The sequence below is a fragment of the Liolophura sinensis genome, chromosome 11 (assembly GCF_032854445.1).
Source record: "Liolophura sinensis isolate JHLJ2023 chromosome 11, CUHK_Ljap_v2, whole genome shotgun sequence".
NCBI classification, from domain to species: Eukaryota; Metazoa; Mollusca; class Polyplacophora; order Chitonida; family Chitonidae; genus Liolophura; species Liolophura sinensis.
Genome location: NC_088305.1, coordinates 495,971 through 514,128, shown reverse-complemented (window position 1 = coordinate 514,128; position 18,158 = coordinate 495,971). Strand labels below are relative to the sequence as shown.

Sequence of the window (18,158 nt, the reverse complement as noted above, 5' to 3'; positions counted from 1 at the left end):
GTACCACCACCAGGCACGCCAAGTGTTATGCCCCCACCAGGCACACCAAGCGTTGCACCACCACCAGGCACAAGTGTTGTGCCACCACCAGGCACGCCAAGTGTTATGCCACCACCAGGGACACCAAGTGTCGTACCTCCACCAGGCACACCAAGCATTCTACCACCAGCAGGCACACCAAGTGTTGTACCACCACCAGGCACGCCAAGTGTTGTACCTCCACCAGGCACACCAAGTGTTGTACCACCACCAGGCACACCAAGTGTTGTTCCACCAACAGGCACGCCAAGTGTTGTACCACCACCAGGCACGCCAAGTGTTGTACCACCACCAGGCACGCCAAGTGTTGTGCCCCACCAGGCACACCAAGCGTTGTTCCATCAACAGGCACACCAAGTGTTGTGCCACCACCAGGCACGCCAAAGGTTATGCCACCACCAGGAACGCCAAGTGTTGTGCCCCCACCAGGCACACCAAGCGTTGTACCATCACCAGGCACACCAAGTGTTGTGCCCCCATCAGGCACACCAAGCGTTGTACCACCACCAGGCACACCAAGTGTTGTGCCACCACCAGGCACGCCAAGTGTTATGCCACCACCAGGGACACCAAGTGTAGTACCACCACCAGGCACACCAAGTGTTGTACCACCACCAGGCACCCCAAGCGTTGTACCACCACCAGGCACGCCAAGTGTTGTGCCCCCACCAGGCACACCAAGTGTTGTACCACCACCAGGCACGCCAAGTGTTGTGCCGCCACCAGGCACACCAAGCGTTGCACCACCACCAGGCACAAGTGTTGTGCCACCAATAGGCACGCCAAGTGTTATGCCACCACCAGCGACACCAAGTGTCCTACCTCCACCAGGCACACCAAGCGTTCTACCACCACCAGGCACACCAAGTGTTGTACCACCACCAGGCACGCCAAGTGTAGTACCACCACCAGGCACGCCAAGTGTTGTGCTTCCACCAGGCACACCTAGCGTTGTTCCACCACCAGGCACACCAAGTGTTGTGCCACCACCAGGCACGCCAAGTGTTGTACCACCACCAGGCACACCAAGCGTTGTACCACCACCAGGCACACCAAGCGTTGTACCACCACCAAACACTCCAAGTGTTGTGCCACCACCAGGCACGCCAAGTGTTGTACTCCCACCAGGCACACAAAGCGTTGTACCACCACCAGGCACGCCAAGTGTAGTACCACCACCAGGCACGCCAAGTGTTGTGCCCCCACCAGGCACACCAAGTGTTGTACCACCACCAGACACACCAAGTGTAGTACCACCATCAGGCACGCCAAGTGTAGTACCACCACCACCAGGCACGCCAAGTGTTGTGCCCCCACCAGGCACACCAAGTGTTGTACCACCACCAGGCACGCCAAGTGTAGTACCACCACCAGGCACCCCAAGTGTTGTGCCCCCACCAGGCACACCAAGTGTTGTACCACCACCAGAAACACCAAGTGTAGTACCACCACCAGGCACGCCAAGTGTAGTACCACCACCACCAGGCACGCCAAGTGTTGTGCCCCCACCAGGCACACCAAGTGTTGTTCCACCACCAGGCACGCCAAGTGTTGTGCCCCCACCAGGCACACCAAGCGTTGCACCACCACCAGGCACGCCAAGTGTTATGCCACCACCAGGGACACCAAGTTTCGTACCTCCACCAGGCACACCAAGCGTTCTACCCCCACCAGGCACACTAAGCGTTGTACCACCACCAGGCACGCCAAGTGTAGTACCACCACCAGGCACGCCAAGTGTTGTACCACCAGCAGGCACACCAAGCGTTGTACCACCACCAGGCACGCCAAGTGTTGTACCACCACCAGTCACACCAAGTTTTGTGCCCCCACCAGGCACACCAAGCGTTGTGCCACCACCAGGCACACCAAGTGTTGTACCACCACCAGGCACACCAAGTGTTGTGCCACTACCAGGCACGCCAAGTGTTATGCCACCACCAGGCACACCAAGTGTTGTGCCCCCACCAGGCACACCAAGCGTTGTACCACCACCAGGCACACCAAGTGTTGTACCACCACCAGGCACGCCAAGTGTTGTACCACCACCAGGTACGCCAATTGTTGTGCCCCCACCAGGCACACCAAGCGTTGTACCACCAGCAGGCACACCAAGCGTTGTACCACCACCAGGGACACCAAGTGTAGTACCTCCACCAGGCACACCAAGCGTTGTACCTCCACCAGGCACACCTAGCGTTGTACTACCACCAAGCACACCTAACGTTTTACCACCTCCAGGCACACCAAGCGTTGTACCACCAGGCACACCAAGCGTTGTACCGCCACCAGGCACACCGAGCGTTGTACTACCACCAGGCACACCGAGCGTTGTACTACCACCAGGCACGCCAAGTGTTGTGCCACCCCCAGGCACACCAAGTGTAGTACCTCCACCAGGCACACCAAGGGTTGTACCACCACCAGGCACACCAAGTGTTGTACCACCACCAAGCACACCAAGTGTAGTACCACCACCAGGCACACCAAGCGTAGTACCTCCACCAGGCACACCAAGCGTTGTACCACCACCAGGCACACCAAGTGTTGTACCACCACCAGTCACACCAAGCGTTGTACCACCACCAGGCACACCGAGTGTTGTATCACCACCAGGCACGCCAAGTGTTATGCAACCGCCAGGGACACCAAGTGTAGAACCACCACCTGGCACACCAGATGTAGTACCACCACTGGGCACCCCAACAGGTACTTTCCCTTTTTTATTAGTATTATTTAGTTTATACGTGTGCGGTATGGCATTTTTTTGTCATTCTTGGTTAGTATTTTTTTTTACTTCAAATCCTGTTTTTTCTTTACAGCTCCAACTTGTGAATACAAGGTGATAGATTTGGCTAGTGACGACTTCGTTGTCACAGCGTCCTCGTCTGACACGGGTAATCCTGAGGAAGCTCTGGGTGGATCCCTAGACTTTTGGTCACCAACTGACGATGACGTCGAGGACACACCTTTTTGGTTGCTGGAAATTTTGAGTTCTAAGGGCGACGCTGAAGTCGAGGATGTTGAATTTAACGTAAAATACTCTACAGCCGTTACTGTCACTTTTATCAATAAAGATAACCGACTTGTCGGCACCAAGGTGAGTTTGCTTTATAACTCTATCAATTTCAATACACAAATAACTATAAACGAGAAGGAATATAGGAAATTATTATTTGATTTTGTGGGGCCACCGTTGCGGAGTGCTTATCGTACCCGCAGAGCACAATGACCCAGCAGCCTCTCACAAATGCGTTCTGTTTGAGTTGAAGCCCAGCTGATACTGGCTTTTTTCCCGTTGCATGTGGGAAGGTCTGACAGCAAGCTGCAGACGGTCGTGAATTTCTCCTGATCTCTGTCCAGTTTCCTTCCATCATAATGCAGTATGCCTTAGTGTGTGTGATATATTCTTCAGTACGACGCAAAACGCCAATCAAATAAATAGATACTTGATTTTTTATTTGTTTTACTGATACTAAAATCAGCAGGATATAGGCAACGATCATAGCAGTTACATGGGTAACAACAACAAACTACTGTTAGGATTGGAACAGTGCTAAGAACTACATACTATGGAACCGTCAGACGCTGACAGTATAACTAATTGAATAGCTAGTACTGACATACGGGCATCGATTGATCGATGATTGGCTTTGTCCATTTGCAATGCCTGTATTTGTGTTTCATTTTTATAATTTAGGAAGATAATCTGGAATCGGAAGTTCTCAACAGGGTGTCCTTCAAGGGCATACACGTCAAAGCTCGCTATGTTAAAATCTACACCCCGATCGTGGATGGACTGCCTCTGCCTCAAGTTGGAGACGTTGTCGTCAGAGCTTGCTACAGTACACAGGGTAACTTTCATAGCTTATGAACGGGAATGAAACTTTGAAGGACATGAGCGAGTCAGTGGGCCGTCAAGTACTCTAATATTGCCTCACTTGTGGGCTGTGCATATTAATACTTCTCAGTAATAATTGATGGGCATAAATGTCTCTTCCAGAAACAGAATAATGCCACGGATATTGCATACCTTGTGTTACAGTTTGGTGTAAATTACAAATTTCTAGCTCTCATAATTTTCGATTTATAGGCGAAAGAAATTTCATGAAAACTGCTTTTTTTGGCTATATTTCCAAAAGTTACATACGTAGACAATAACAAAAGCACATTCGGCATCACCCGCCTGAAATACACAGGAATATGAGTAAATCGGAGCAGAATTCAAAGTTTGTAGCAGATTTTAATGTCTTTTCAAACTATATATGCTCTCTTGTGTACTAGTGGTACATTAGTTTGTGTACCAGCACTTTTCTTTAAAATGACAAAAGGCACTCTCCGAAAAGAATAATTTTATTATTCGGAGTAAGAAAAGTAGGCCTCCAACTTTCAGCTGAAAAGCTTATTAAAAAAATAAATATAAAGGCCAAAGAAATTCACCAAGATTTATACCTTTGCGATTGCTGTTACTGTGTGTATACATTCATAAACATTCTGCTTATAGACTGTATAATCGACCAAACTAAGTTAATTAATTTTATGATAAATACTGGCTAACCCTTGGGCATTTTCAAATGTGTATGCACCTTTGTAAACCGATGTGACTTAAGAAGTCAAATAATGCAAAATTGATGACAGGGCCTTTAAGCTTCATTATGGTACATTCAAACTTCACACGACATAATTTTGTTTCTGTAACGGGATGTTGTGTTTTCCTTAACGTAATATTACGTTGCGTGAAGACAATCTGATCTAGCATCTCAGAAAACATACTACACGTATCACGGTAAATTGAACAGATTGGCTTTTGGAGTGTAGGTTAACCTTACTTCCCGTTACTATGCGGTGGGATATACATGTTACATTTCCATTTCACAGTGACAACAACACCGCACGTGTCCACAGCCACCAGAAGCGCATGCTTGCCTGACCAGTTTACATGTCACAACGGAATGTGTGTTAACAGAACTCAGGTATGGCTTGACAACTGTTGCTAGTTTTTTTATTTTGCTTTGTTTTTTGGGGGTTTTTTTAGTGTTATTGAGATGGGGTTTTTTTCACAAATGCAGAATACATATACTGTAATATGGAATCAACATTTGGTTAGTTCTATATTCGTTGAACATTCAACACTACTGCATGCTCATGAGAAATGGAAATTAATTTACAATCGCAGATATAACTAAGTTTAAATAAAAGCCAATTAAACATCGGTTTATTTGTTATGCAGATCTGTGACGGAACCTTGAACTGCGCTGACGGTAGCGACGAGGAAAAATGTACAAGTAAGTATGCCTGGAACTAGTTTCTGTCCTCGGAGTAAAACTCGGAGAATGTCCAACGTTTCCATTCTGCACACTTCCATACCATGCGGACAGATACGTTAATACCCCTACAAAAAACATAGGCCTAACTGATAACTAAACCTAAATTATGCGAGTAGGGCAGTAGTGAAAAAGATATGAGATTCTTACTCAAAGCTCGATCCTATGGCACGATCCTATGGCACGATCCTAGGGTACGATCCTATGGCACGATCCTAGGGCACGATCCTATGTGCATGGTCATATGGCACGATCCTGTGGGTATAAAACATTCTGGCGTATTTAGAATTGGCAGGTGAGTGAGTGTGTGTGTGTGTGTGTGTGTGTGTGTGTGTGTGTGTGTGTGTGTGTGTGTGTGTATGCGTATACGTGTACGTGTTTGTGTGTGTGTGTGTGTGTGTGCGTGTGCGTGTGCGTGTGTGGGTGTGGGTGTGTGGGAGGGGGGGGGGGAATTATTGATATATTTATTTGATTATTTTATTTATTTCATTGGAGGACACCGGGCAGAGCTCGGGGAAAGGTGGAGGTGGGGAGTAGGTGCTGGTGTGATTCAGGTACAGCAGCCGTAACATCAGTTACCCAGGTTGCAACTTCACAAACTTATACTAAAACTGTCTTTTTTTTTCTTCCTTCTTCTACAGCCCTGTCATCCATCATTACCACCACAGGTAAGGTCGTAACACTGCATTTGATGATAAAAGTCTGTCACTGTAATGCAATGCGAGGACCCCCATTAATTACTGAAAGACATCAGATCATTTCACTGTAGGACTAAGCATAAAATTCAGTTCAAAGAAGATTATAGTTTATTCTGTACAGTTCCGTCTAGATTTACTCACGAAACCACGCTTGTTTCGCAGGTTCCCAAATTGATTTTCCATGCTTTTCGTCTCTTAACCAGAAGGTTTTTCCTGTCATTTCCAGCTCCAGCAGGTTGGTCTTCCTGGACCCCATGGTCAGAGTGTTCGGTGAACTGCGGGGAAGGTGTTCGCACTCGCCAGAGGTGTGTACTTCATACTTAGTCAATGCCTTGTATAAAAAAGAATAAGAAGAACAAACACTGCAAAAGAGCTGCAACATGTCGGCGCTACGATATTGTCTGTTCTATTCCTTGTTGAAAAAAGAAAATTCTACACGTGGATATTAGAACTAAGTGGCGCTACGATATGATCTATTTCAAGTCATTGCAAAAAGAAAGAAGAAGAAAAAGAAGTTCCCTTCCTCCTCCCCCCCCCCCCCAAAAAAAAATGCCGGTCGCCGCCGTTAAAAGAAACTTAGCTTTAATGCGTTTTAAAACACCAATGAAACAAAGCTTGACTTGCTCAAACCACATGACGGCCGTTTATTGTTAAACTGATTGCCTTCCTTTCCCAACCCTCAGAGTATGCCAGGGTGAGCCTTGCAAAGGTAAGAACGTGGAAGAAGAGCCGTGTACTGAGGCTCCATGCGCGTGTTATTTCACCCAAGAAGATTTCGAGAAGAACTTCGGATTCCAGGGCTCAAACCCCATCGGCTGGATTGAGAAGGACGGCGAATTCGGCCTGACGTCTGATGATGAGAGAGTCGAGATTGATGACGAAATTGAAGATGGCGTGACCGTACACGTAGAGTGTAATAACTGGTATGTTGTCCGACAGGAGTATTTTGAAAAAGCGCGTAACAAATTCAACTGTTTTATTTATATATTACCTTGATATCTAAAATACCTTACATGTCCCTTAAAGGTGAAAAGATATGTGTTAGCGATGGATTTTTTCTCTCTAGATAGTACAGTTTTACTCACATTAAAGTACTACTGACGAGAGAAAGCAAATGCTTAATTGAATTCCAAATAATATTTCAAAATAACGATGATTCAAGTAGTTAAATAATTTATTCAGGGTTTTTTGTTTGTTTTTTCATTTATCGGGTAGTACAGAGTCAAATTTACTTTCAACTTTTGTTAGGCCATACGTTCAACCCATTGCTTCTGTCTTACAGTACTTGTGACAACGGGTTCATGGACTGTAGTAACAAGACATGCAAGGAAGACTGTCACTACACGCAGTGGTCGTCATGGTCCACGTGCTCGAAATCATGTGACGTAGGCCAAAGGTCAAGGTCTCGAAAGGCCATCCAAGGCTCTCTGGCAGGCAAACCATGCGTTGAGCCCACACAGCAAGTGGAAGACTGTAACACCGATAACTGTCCTGGTAAGTCAAACTTTAAAAAGGTAAGATAAAGCCTTATCTTTATCTTATATAAGATTTTGTGTTCCGATACAAAGTGCATCTTGTTACAGTTAGTTATTCACACCGTGATTAGACGCATTCTGTTAATCTTGTTCCAACAGAACCACCCGAATGGTCCACGTGGTCCGCGTGGAGCACATGCTCAGCCACGTGTAACGGAGGTGTCACCACCAGAACCAGGACTTGCACTAAATCCGGAAAAACGAACAAGGACGAAGATTGTGATGGCGAACCACTGGAGTCCGCTGCCTGTAACACTGATTCTTGTACTACAGGTAAAAGTTCAACATCTACTTCCTATATCTCTGACTTCATGGTTTTTATTTCGCTCTGCAGCTAGCCTTAGCAGAATCATTCCTTAACAGAGATAAGAAAAGTTACCTTGTTGAGTCCTGGTCCGTTGAAATCAGTTCTGCTGTATATAGTGGATTATTAGTGGTCTTCATAATGCAGATCCACAGATAAATCCTTTGGTGGATATCAGCGATAGCCTTAACGATACAATGTGGGCGGCGCGGGGGGATTTGATAGCGTATAACTAATCTCTACCAGTGACACGATCACCCTAGTCTGAAAGCGTGTTACATATGCCCAACAATCATTTTCACTCACAGAAGGACCACCATCATGCGAAGGCGGGAAAGTCTACAAGAACTGCTCGGAGAGTTGTCCACGAACCTGTCAGGAACTGCGCATGTCCGCTATCTGCATCGAACCCGAGGCTTGCGAGCCCGGATGTGGTTGCAAGGAGGGAGAAGTGGAGTACCGGGGTCAGTGTATCCTGGAGACTAACTGCCCCTGCTATGACGATCAGGGTAACGAGGTACCCGAGGGTATCGAGGTCACGGATTCACCCTGCGAAGTCTGGTAATTCCTTTGGCTCCTTGTCTTGTTAAAAGCGTCATGTACTTGTAATATCAAGTGAACTTCCGGTATACTTTATACGATTGAAACCCACCGTAACGGCAGAGTTAAGCTAAGCTTGAACAAGGCAGCTTCGGTTAAAACTCACTGCCACTTTGAATTAAACTTCATATCAGAATCACACCATTTACTGTTTGCACATGCCTAAAATATTGCTTGATATACTGCTTTGACGTTTGGTTTGGTTTTTGTTCACAGTTCTTGTAAGAATGGTCAATACAAGTGTCAACAGAAGGACGACTGTGACAGTAAGTGCATACTTTTCCTTACACTCTCTTCACCACTTTTCTTTACGGTCGCTTACAACTGTCCTTTACGCTCGCTTCACAAGTTTTCCTCACGCCCACTTAGCAAATTTTCTTCAAGCTCGCTTCACTCTTCTTTACGCTCGCTTCACACCGTTTCTTTACGCTGGCTTCACAACTTTTCTTCTCGTCATAGATTTTCTTTGTAAAATAATAATCAGATGAGATACTTGTTCTGAAATCTTTATTGGCTAATCTCATCCAACTGTTGCTTTCTGTTGCAGCGCCTTGTGGTTGGTCTGACTGGACGTCTTGGGGAGAATGCAGCGTCACCTGCGGTGAAGGAACAAAGACGAGATACAGGTAACTGACAAATACGCTGATTAGGCAAATTCAGCCACGCTAACAGACGACAGCTACAATACCGCTGGCATTGCTGAGACCACATCGTAAATCGTTTTGAGAAACATTTTCTATAGCTGATGCTTTGAAAACATACCATTACTGGTATTAACTGAAATCAAGAAATATATCATATATCATTATAAGATATCAAAAGCATTTAAATGATAACGTGAGATTTTGACGGTTTTTCAAAACCTCCATGAACACAACACACAGTTTAACAAATTAAATAAAACTGAATGAACTATTCTCTGAAGTCACGCCTTCCCTAATTTACATATGAAAATTCAAGTTATGCAACGCCGCTTACCGAATCTCTTGTGGAAAAAAATCAACAACTATCATTTACGTTTTACAGGACACCAAACAACCCAGCACCAACCGGAAACGGCGCTGAGTGCGAAGGTCCATCGTCCGAAACGGTCAGTTGTCAGCGTGACGAATGCCCAGCAGCCTGTTTCCAGGGTAACTCTTCTTACACCATCGGTCAACTGGTCAGCACTGACGAATGTACCGAATGCTACTGTCGCGAAAACATCGGAATCGTTTGTAACGAAAAGGAAGACGCTATCGGTAAGATATTGCCATGTGCTTCAGTCGTTACTTCCTGGTTTTGGATGAATTTAGGAGATGCTACATGTATATAGCGAATGATCTCAAGGCCGCCATTGGCTATAAAAAGCGATTGGTAACGCTCATAATGTAAACGACTTACAGCATAGAGAGTAAAATTAGAGCAACAACAAGAGTGTGGTAATTGGCAAATGATCACTCGTAGCTGGTGAAAAACCGCCTCTTATCAGTTTACCTCTGTTCATTATTAGCATCTTACACTCCCTTAAGACCATGGTACAAGCCTAATTTGGTAAAAAAAAATAAACTCAGAGAAGTTACTTGCAATTTATACCAGTTTAGATTTTGTCAACACCGTGAACAAAATCGAACTAGATACATTGTACACAAGACATGCTTTGGCCCGATGGATGAATTAAACTTGGTATTTTGCGACAGATAATCGAACGGTTGACACTTGAATATGTTTGTTGTATGTTTGTATATATGTATGTACAGTATACACTGATCATTCTGTTCACCGTGCTGCTGTTGTTGTTTGTTAACAGTCGATGGCGGCTACACTGGCTGGTCCTCGTGGTCTCAGTGTAACTCCGACTGTGTCGGTGGAATGAAGAGGAGGACGCGCACATGCGCAAACCCACTTCCGAAATGCGGCGGCAAAACTTGCTCTGGTGATAATGTGGAAGAGATCGACTGCAACTCTGACATCCCATGTAAGTTTACTAAATGTGTATATCACGGCTTTCTTCGCTGAATCCGAATGAAAGCGTTCGCCCAGTGAAATCCATAAACACATGGACCAAAGACGTTAATCTGGCGAGCAAATACTAACAGAAATGCAAGAGTCACCATACTATCAACCTATGTACCAGTAACAGGGCAATCGGAATATTTCGTTTTTTCGGTGTTGCATATTTGTTATATTTCGTTTTATTTCATCAAGATTTCATTTGGGGGGGGCGCTTTTCTATCATAACTACTTTTTTGTTACATTTCGTTTTTTTTATCAGTATTACATTTTTTTTACATTTCATTTTTATATTTCGGTGTTTTCGTCAGAATCACATTTTTGTGAACACAAATAGCCCCTTGAACTTCCTGATATCTAATCCCCCTGTTGTGTATTTTTTTTCCTACCAGGTTGTATGACAAGTGAATGGAGTGAGTGGTCCGAATGTTCGGCCGCATGTGACGGAGGCGTTCAGACCCGAGAGAAGAGCGTCAACGGCACGGATTGTCCACAGCCTACATCACAGTCCCGACCATGTAATACCGTACCTTGTACAGGTATGTCGCATTCTCACACGTCATACTCCACAAAAACGCATAGATACATTCTAGCGTATGCCTTTAAATCCTAATCAAATATTATAGCTTGTAATAAATCCACATTCCGTTGCCAAAGTCTACAATTATACAGTGCTCAGACCTTCTAGGGTACGCCAAGAAATACTGCGCACAAATACACTGCTTGGAAGTACACGGTTATAAACTACACAGTAAAGATTATAATCCCCGTGTCCCCTTTGAAAATAATTTCCTAATGAAGCGTAAAATTGTTATGGCCAAAAATAATTTATCACTGGTCGATTGAGCAGTTTGAAATTTTGAAAACTCTTAAATTTTCGTTATTACCGCCTAATATTTAACTAGTATCATGTCTCATGTCGCTTATGATACAAGTAAACATATTTATCATTGTTTCAAGCAGTTGGAATAAATAATTGTTGTTCTTAGATTAATGGGGAGTTACCTTTGTTGTTTCAGAAACTTGCAAGACCACAGAATGGAGCGACTGGAGCGAATGTTCCGTCACGTGCGGACGAGGTCAGATGACCAGAACACGTGACTTTGAGGGAGAAGCCGATCAGAAGTGCTCTGACGAACTTGAGGAGGTTACCGATTGCTTCGCTGGTGACTGCGGTAAGTTAGGGGCCGCATATGCTGTGAAGACCACACATAATGTAAAAAAACATTCTGGATAAACAGTACTGCTTCATTAAGAGAATTTCCTACCACATTCATACGCCTGCAATAAGTGTTTTGTGACAATGAGCTCAGAACATCTCACTCGACTTAGTCATCTAGACACGCAGTCCATGTTTGTGTTGAATGTGTCGAACACATTTCATTTTCAATAAACACAAGTGTATTGGAGACAATGTATTACAAATGGTCTCTCCAAAATGATCAAGTTTGTAATGTTCAAATGGCGTAAAATGTAATTGTCGCTTTTCTATAGTACATATATATTACTATATTTTCCACCATCTGTGTTCCACGTAGACTGCGACGAGGACAACGAAGTGTGGTCCAACCATACATACTGCGAGCGAACATGCGTGAACCGCTTTGACCATCTGAACCAAACTGTTTGCGACATGGTCCGTGAGGGATGTATTTGCGCCGAAGGATTCTTCCGAGACAACGGCAAGTGCGTCAGATCCAGCAAGTGCGATATCTGCGTCGTGGACGGCGAAGAGAAGAAACCAGGCGAGACTTGGTCCAAGTCCACAGATCCATGCTACGTCTGTGAATGCGTCGGAGGTGAAGAAGTCTGCACGCGAACTTGCGAGATCCCAAAATGCGATGACGTAAGTACTGTGCATATTTTCGTTCCTTTGGAAGTTCTTGATTATCGGCTCACGTCTGCATGTAGGGCGCATTTTGACGTTTTGGCATTGCAAATATTTCCCTCAAGTGTATATATCTAAGCCTTTAGTTGAAAAGCAAAAACGTGTTTTTTTTAAATTCTTTGCGATGTTACTGCTTGTGCTAACTGAAAGGTTTCATTACAGTACGTATATGTTGTGTTATAGTTTCTAACTGAGCCTTGTTTTCCCTCCCATGACAGGGTGAAGAACTGAGCTACGATGTCCCTAACACATGTTGCCCTAAATGCGTCCCTGTACCAGGTGAGAATTTTAGATTCAATCTTATTCGACTTATTACGAACTATTAAACTCACTATAAACTTTCAACTCATTAAACTACTATCATTACAAACCATTAGACTCATTACAAACTATTAGACTCATTACGAACTGAACGTTGCGAGCGAAAATTGAAACAGGGAGTAACCACCTTTTTTCCCCCATTCGTGAATGTGTTTGCTTTCATTTTTTTTTTTGTTTTATGTAATGGGCTAAACTAGGTTTTAAGGATAAGATAGTTTAACAACAGTAAACACTGTAGCTTTGAATAGCACAAAAATTATTTGATCGTTTTGAAAATACTGAAGCTGAAATCCTCTCAAAACATGATGATAAACATTATTAGGGTAGTGGAATATTTGCCGTTATTTTTTTAATTCTCACTGATCAAAATTCTTTTACATTTTCTCTCGCAGATACCTGCTCTCTCCGCGTGCGCCAAGACTACCTGGTTGATGAAATCTCGGGCTGTCGTTCTGTAGAACAAGTTGCCATCACGTCATGTGCCGGAGGCTGTGGAACCTCGTCTTCATCTCCACTGCTGATGATGTCACGTGACATGGCAGCCACTCAGAACTCCTGTAAATGTTGCACGGGCGAGGTAGCCGAGGTCAAAGCCGTTACCGTTGAGTGTGGCGAGCAGAAGACGCGACAAGAAGCCTTTTACCCCGTCCTCAAGGGATGTAGATGCAACGCATGCGCGGCAGGAGTAAGTACACAACATCATTAAATACCTTCCGGTCGTACGTCTTCAGAAATTATTCAGGATTTTTTGATCTAGAAATTCCTTTATAACGATGCGCATTGTTAAAATAAAGGGTGTCTATTATAAATATGAATTATTTTATAAGATGTATTTGAACGTAAAATTTACGTAAAATAAGGGCGGTGGATTACCCTAGACACCCCGGGCACTGCAATCTCCGCCATTCATGTATTAGTAAAACATTAGTGAAACGGCGTTGAAAATCGATGTAATAACTGGATAAGTTGTGTTAATTTCCCAACTTCATGATGTGCAAACAAAAACAATAATTTTTGTTCAGAATTTTTAATTTTCCTCTTTCTATTTGTTTTAGGCTTCTCCACCATAGACTACACACGGAAAGAAAGACATGGATTAAAAATGACACGATTCTTTCCGAAACGATATCAAACTGTCCCAGATGTGTATGAACATAATTAAAGATTAATAACTTTCACGTGCAATAATGATGACTACTGCAAATGTATTCGTATGGACAATACACTATACAATTTTAAAAATACCAAAATATATTAAACAAAAAATAATAACAATAATGATATTTAAACTGTTATTGTAATCTGTTTCTGTTGAAATAAAAATGCAGAGTATAGATATGCTTTTAGGTTTTTTGTTAAACTACTGGGTTTTTAGTTTAAAATGACTTTGCGCTGTGAGTTGAAGACCATCTGATTTTGGTTTCCTCTCCGGTCGTACGTGTGAAGCTGTGTCAGCAACCTGCCGATTATAGTGGGTTTTATCATATAAATAAATAAAATGACCTTTGTTTCCGGTTGATCTGCGCTAAACCGATTTCCATACAACAAGATTTTTAACGACTCATTAATTTGGGGCTTGAGTGGCTCAGATGAATAAAGCAATCTTTGTGACTGATTGATGTTTACCATCACACCCGCGAATTCTTCACTTACACAGCTGTGGTCAGATTTATGGGTGGAGGAAACCCTACGCCCAGGAGTGCCCCCATAAACTCAGGATTGCCCTCATGAACCCAGGAGTGCCCCCATTAACCCAGGAGTGCCCCCATAAACCCAGGAGTGCCCCCCATAAATCCAGGAGTGCCCCTATAAGCCCAGGTTGCCCTCATAAACCCAGGAGTGCCCCCATAAACCCAGGAGTGCCCCCACAAACCCCGGAATGCCCCCATTAACCCAGGAGTGCCCCCCATTAACCCATGAGTGCCCCCAATAAACGCAAGAGTGCTCCCATAAACCCAGGAGTGCCCCCAATAAACGCAGGAATGCCCCCAATAAACCCAGGAGTGCCCCCATAAACCTAGGAGTGCCCCCATTAACCCAGGAGTGCCCCCTTAATCCCAGGAGTGCCCCCAATAAACGCAGGAGTGCTCCCATAAACCCAGGAGTGCCCCCAATAAACGCAGGAATGCCCCCAATAAATGCAGGAGTGCCCGGTGTAAACAACCTTACCTTGACAAGTTACTGACGAACTTTCCGGCATATCACGTGCAAATACGTGCACAATATTGGTAAAAGACAAGTGGTCTTCAACGGACGCCATACGGCGAGGGGCAATTCAACCAACATCGACTGCCTATCATCAAATTCCCTATGCATCGTCAGGTGTCCAGGAGATCGGGGCTCAGGGTCATTCTACTCTGGGTGGATGAGTGGAAAGCCATGTCTTCCCAAACAGTGGTGTCTTACGCCAGAGAGGCAGCCTGGGTAATATATATTGTACATCAAAACTGGGGCCTGCACGCTGAAGACAACTTCGTCTTGTAATGACCGAAAGTAATGTTTGGATGTGAATAATTTATTTATTTATTTATTTTATTGTTGCTTTACGCCATAAAGTATATTTCATTTATACGACGGTTACAAGCATTATAATGGGAGGAAAAGGGACAGAGCCCTGGGGGAAACCCACAAACCATCCGCAGATTGCTGCAGACCTTCCCACGTACGGCTGGAAAGGAAGCCAACATGAGCTGGACTTGAACACAGCGCGATCGCATTGATGGGAGGCTCCTCGGTCATGGAGGCCCCAAGCTAAGTTAATGTCCAAGCAACTAATCATGCAAACCTGTTTGTGAGTGACTTGGATTTTGCCCTAAATTTGGACCTTAGACAAAACAGGAAAGAGTATATTTGCTACAGGAGTAATTTCCACAGGTAATGGGAATCGCGGTTTGCTTGTAAATACTAACAAAGAAAGCAAATGTAGCTTTACTTACCGAGAAGAATCCAAAGACAAATTGCTGCAAAAAATGGCGGCTGGTATCTCTAACTCTTCTATCCTTGTTGTATGCCTTTGTGGACATGGAAACTGTTCTGTCCTTCATGTATGCCTCTATCGACATGGCAAATGTTCTGTCCTTCATGTATGCCTGTGTGGACATGGCAACTTCTGTTCTTCATGAATTCCTATGTGGGCATGGCCACTGTTCTCTCCTTCATATATGCCCCTGTAGACATGGCAACTGCTCTCTCTTTCATGTATGCTTCTGTGGACATGCCAAATGTTCTCTCCTTTATGTACGCCTCTGTGGACATGGCAACTGTTCTCTCCTTCTTGTATGCCTCTGTGGACATGCCAACTAGTATCTCGTCATGTATGCCTCTGTCGACATGGCAACTGTTCTGTCCTTCATGTATGTCTGTGTGGACATGGCAACTTCTGTCCGTTATGTATTCCTCTGTTGACATGGCAACTGTTCTCTACTTCATGTATGCCTCTCTGGACATGGCAACTGTTCTCTCCTTCATATATGCCTCTGTAGACATGGCAAATGTTCTCTCCTTCATGTATGCCTGTGTGGACATGGCAACTGTTCTCTCTTTCATGTATGCATTTGTGGACATGGCAACTGTTCTCTCCTTCTTGTATGCCTCTGTGGACATGGCAACTGTTCTCTCTTTCATGAATGCTTCTGTGGACATGCCAACTAGTACCTTTTCATGTATGCCTGTGTGGACATGGCAACAGTTCTGTCTTTCATGAATGCCTCTGTGGACATGGCAACTGTTCTCTCCTTCATGTGCCTCTGTGGACATGGCAACTGTTCTCTCCTTCATGAATGCCTCTGTGAACATGGCAACAGTTCTCTCCTTCATGAATGTCTCTGTGGACATGTCAACTGTTCTCTCCTTCATGAATGCCTCTGTGGACATGCCAAATGTTCTCTCCTTCATGTACGCCTCTGCGGACATGGCAACTGTTCTCTCTTTCATGTATGCCTGTGTGGACATGGCAACCTGTTCTTTCCTTCATGTATGCCTGTGTGGACATGGCAACCATTCTCTCCTTCATGAATGCCTGTGTGGACATGGCAACTGTTCTCTACTTCTTGTATGCCTCTGTGGACATGGCAACTGTTCTCCTCTGTCGACATGGCAACTTCTGTCCTTCATGAATGCCGCTGTGGACATGCCAATTAGGATCTCTTCATGTATGCCTCTGTCGACATGCCAACTACTATCTCTTCATGTATGCCTCTGTCGACATGGCAGCGAGCATCTCTTCATGTATGTCTCTGTCGACATGCCAACTAGTATCTCTTCATGTATGCCTTTGTCGACATGCCAACTGTTCTCTCCTTCATGAATGTCTCTGTGGACATGCCAACTAGTATTTCTTCATGTATGCCCCTGTGGACATGCCAACTAGTATTTCTTCATGTATGCCTCTCTGGATATGCCAACAAGTATCTGTTTATGTATGCCTCTCTGGACATGCCAACAAGTATTTCTTCATGTATGCCCCTGTGGAGATGGCAACTGGTATATGTTCATGTATGCCCCTGTGGACATGGCAACTGGTATTTCTTCATGTATGCCTCTGTGGACATGGCAACTGGTATCTCTACATGTATGCCTCTGTCGACATGGCAACTAGTATCTCTTCATGTATGCCTCGGTGGACATGGCAACTGATATATGTTCATGTATACCTGTGAGGAAATTGCAGTTGGTATCTATTATTTTCATATATCATATATGACTGACCTCTCCTTCATGCATACGCCTGTAGAGATACCACTGGTCTCTCTTTAATGTACACCTTCGTGAAGAAGACAACAGGTCTTTCTATTATATATACCTGTATGGAGATGATAACTGCTCTCTCTCTTCTGGAGATGGCAACTTGAATCTCCTTCATGTGTACCTCCGTGGAACTGGCAACTGTTGAGATGGCTACACCTTTGTGGAGATGGCAACTTGAATCTCCTTCATGTGTACCTCCGTGGAACTGGCAACTGTTGAGATGGCTACACCTTTGTGGAGATGGCAACTTGAATCTCCTTCATGTGTACCTCCTTGGAACTGGCAACTGTTGAGATGGCTACACCTTTGTGGAGATGGCAACTTGAATCTCTTGGATGCATAGCCCTGTGGAATTGGCAAGTGGTTTCTCTTTCATGTATACCTCTGTGGAACTGGCAACTGGTATCTCTTTCATGTGTACCTCTGTGGAACTGGCAACTGGCATCTGTTCTATGTGTACGTTTGTGGAACTGGCAACTGGTATCTCTTCCATGTGTACCTTTGTGGAACTGGCAACTGGCATCTGTTCCATGTGTACGTTTGTGGAACTGGCAACTGGTATCTCTTCCATGTGTACGTTTGTGGAACTGGCAACTGGTATCTCTTCCATGTGTACGTTTGTGGAACTGGCGTCTTGTGTCTCCAAAAGTAACTTGGTGGAACTGGCAACTGACATCTCTTCATGTGTACCTTTGTGGAACTGGACAGCTG

At 44.5% G+C, this 18,158-nt stretch overlaps 1 protein-coding gene across 1 annotated transcript; it reads left to right on the top strand.

Annotated features, from left to right (window-relative positions):
• The first annotated feature begins 405 nt into the window (after nt 1-405).
• Nucleotides 406-13,968, top strand: LOC135477432 (uncharacterized). Its single transcript, XM_064757530.1, has 21 exons — nt 406-2,748; nt 2,862-3,139; nt 3,740-3,893; nt 4,918-5,012; nt 5,270-5,324; nt 6,005-6,031; nt 6,288-6,366; nt 6,745-6,984; nt 7,344-7,555; nt 7,696-7,869; nt 8,209-8,461; nt 8,717-8,766; nt 9,048-9,126; nt 9,527-9,741; nt 10,290-10,457; nt 10,885-11,031; nt 11,512-11,667; nt 12,031-12,338; nt 12,599-12,659; nt 13,094-13,386; nt 13,757-13,968. Exons 1-21 carry the CDS (start codon nt 429-431, stop codon nt 13,769-13,771), a joined length of 5,379 nt encoding a protein of 1,792 aa, XP_064613600.1. The 5' UTR covers nt 406-428; the 3' UTR covers nt 13,772-13,968.
• Nucleotides 13,969-18,158: the final 4,190 nt, after the last annotated feature.

Bases quoted from the DNA above. Each gene is read 5' to 3' on its own strand.
- LOC135477432 (XM_064757530.1), top strand. From the start codon at position 429: ATGCCACCACCAGGAACGCCAAGTGTTGTGCCCCCACCAGGCACACCA. The intron at 3,140-3,739 runs GTGAGTTTGCTT...TTTATAATTTAG, and splicing joins ACCGACTTGTCGGCACCAAG to GAAGATAATCTGGAATCGGA. The intron at 8,462-8,716 runs GTAATTCCTTTG...TTTTGTTCACAG, and splicing joins GATTCACCCTGCGAAGTCTG to TTCTTGTAAGAATGGTCAAT.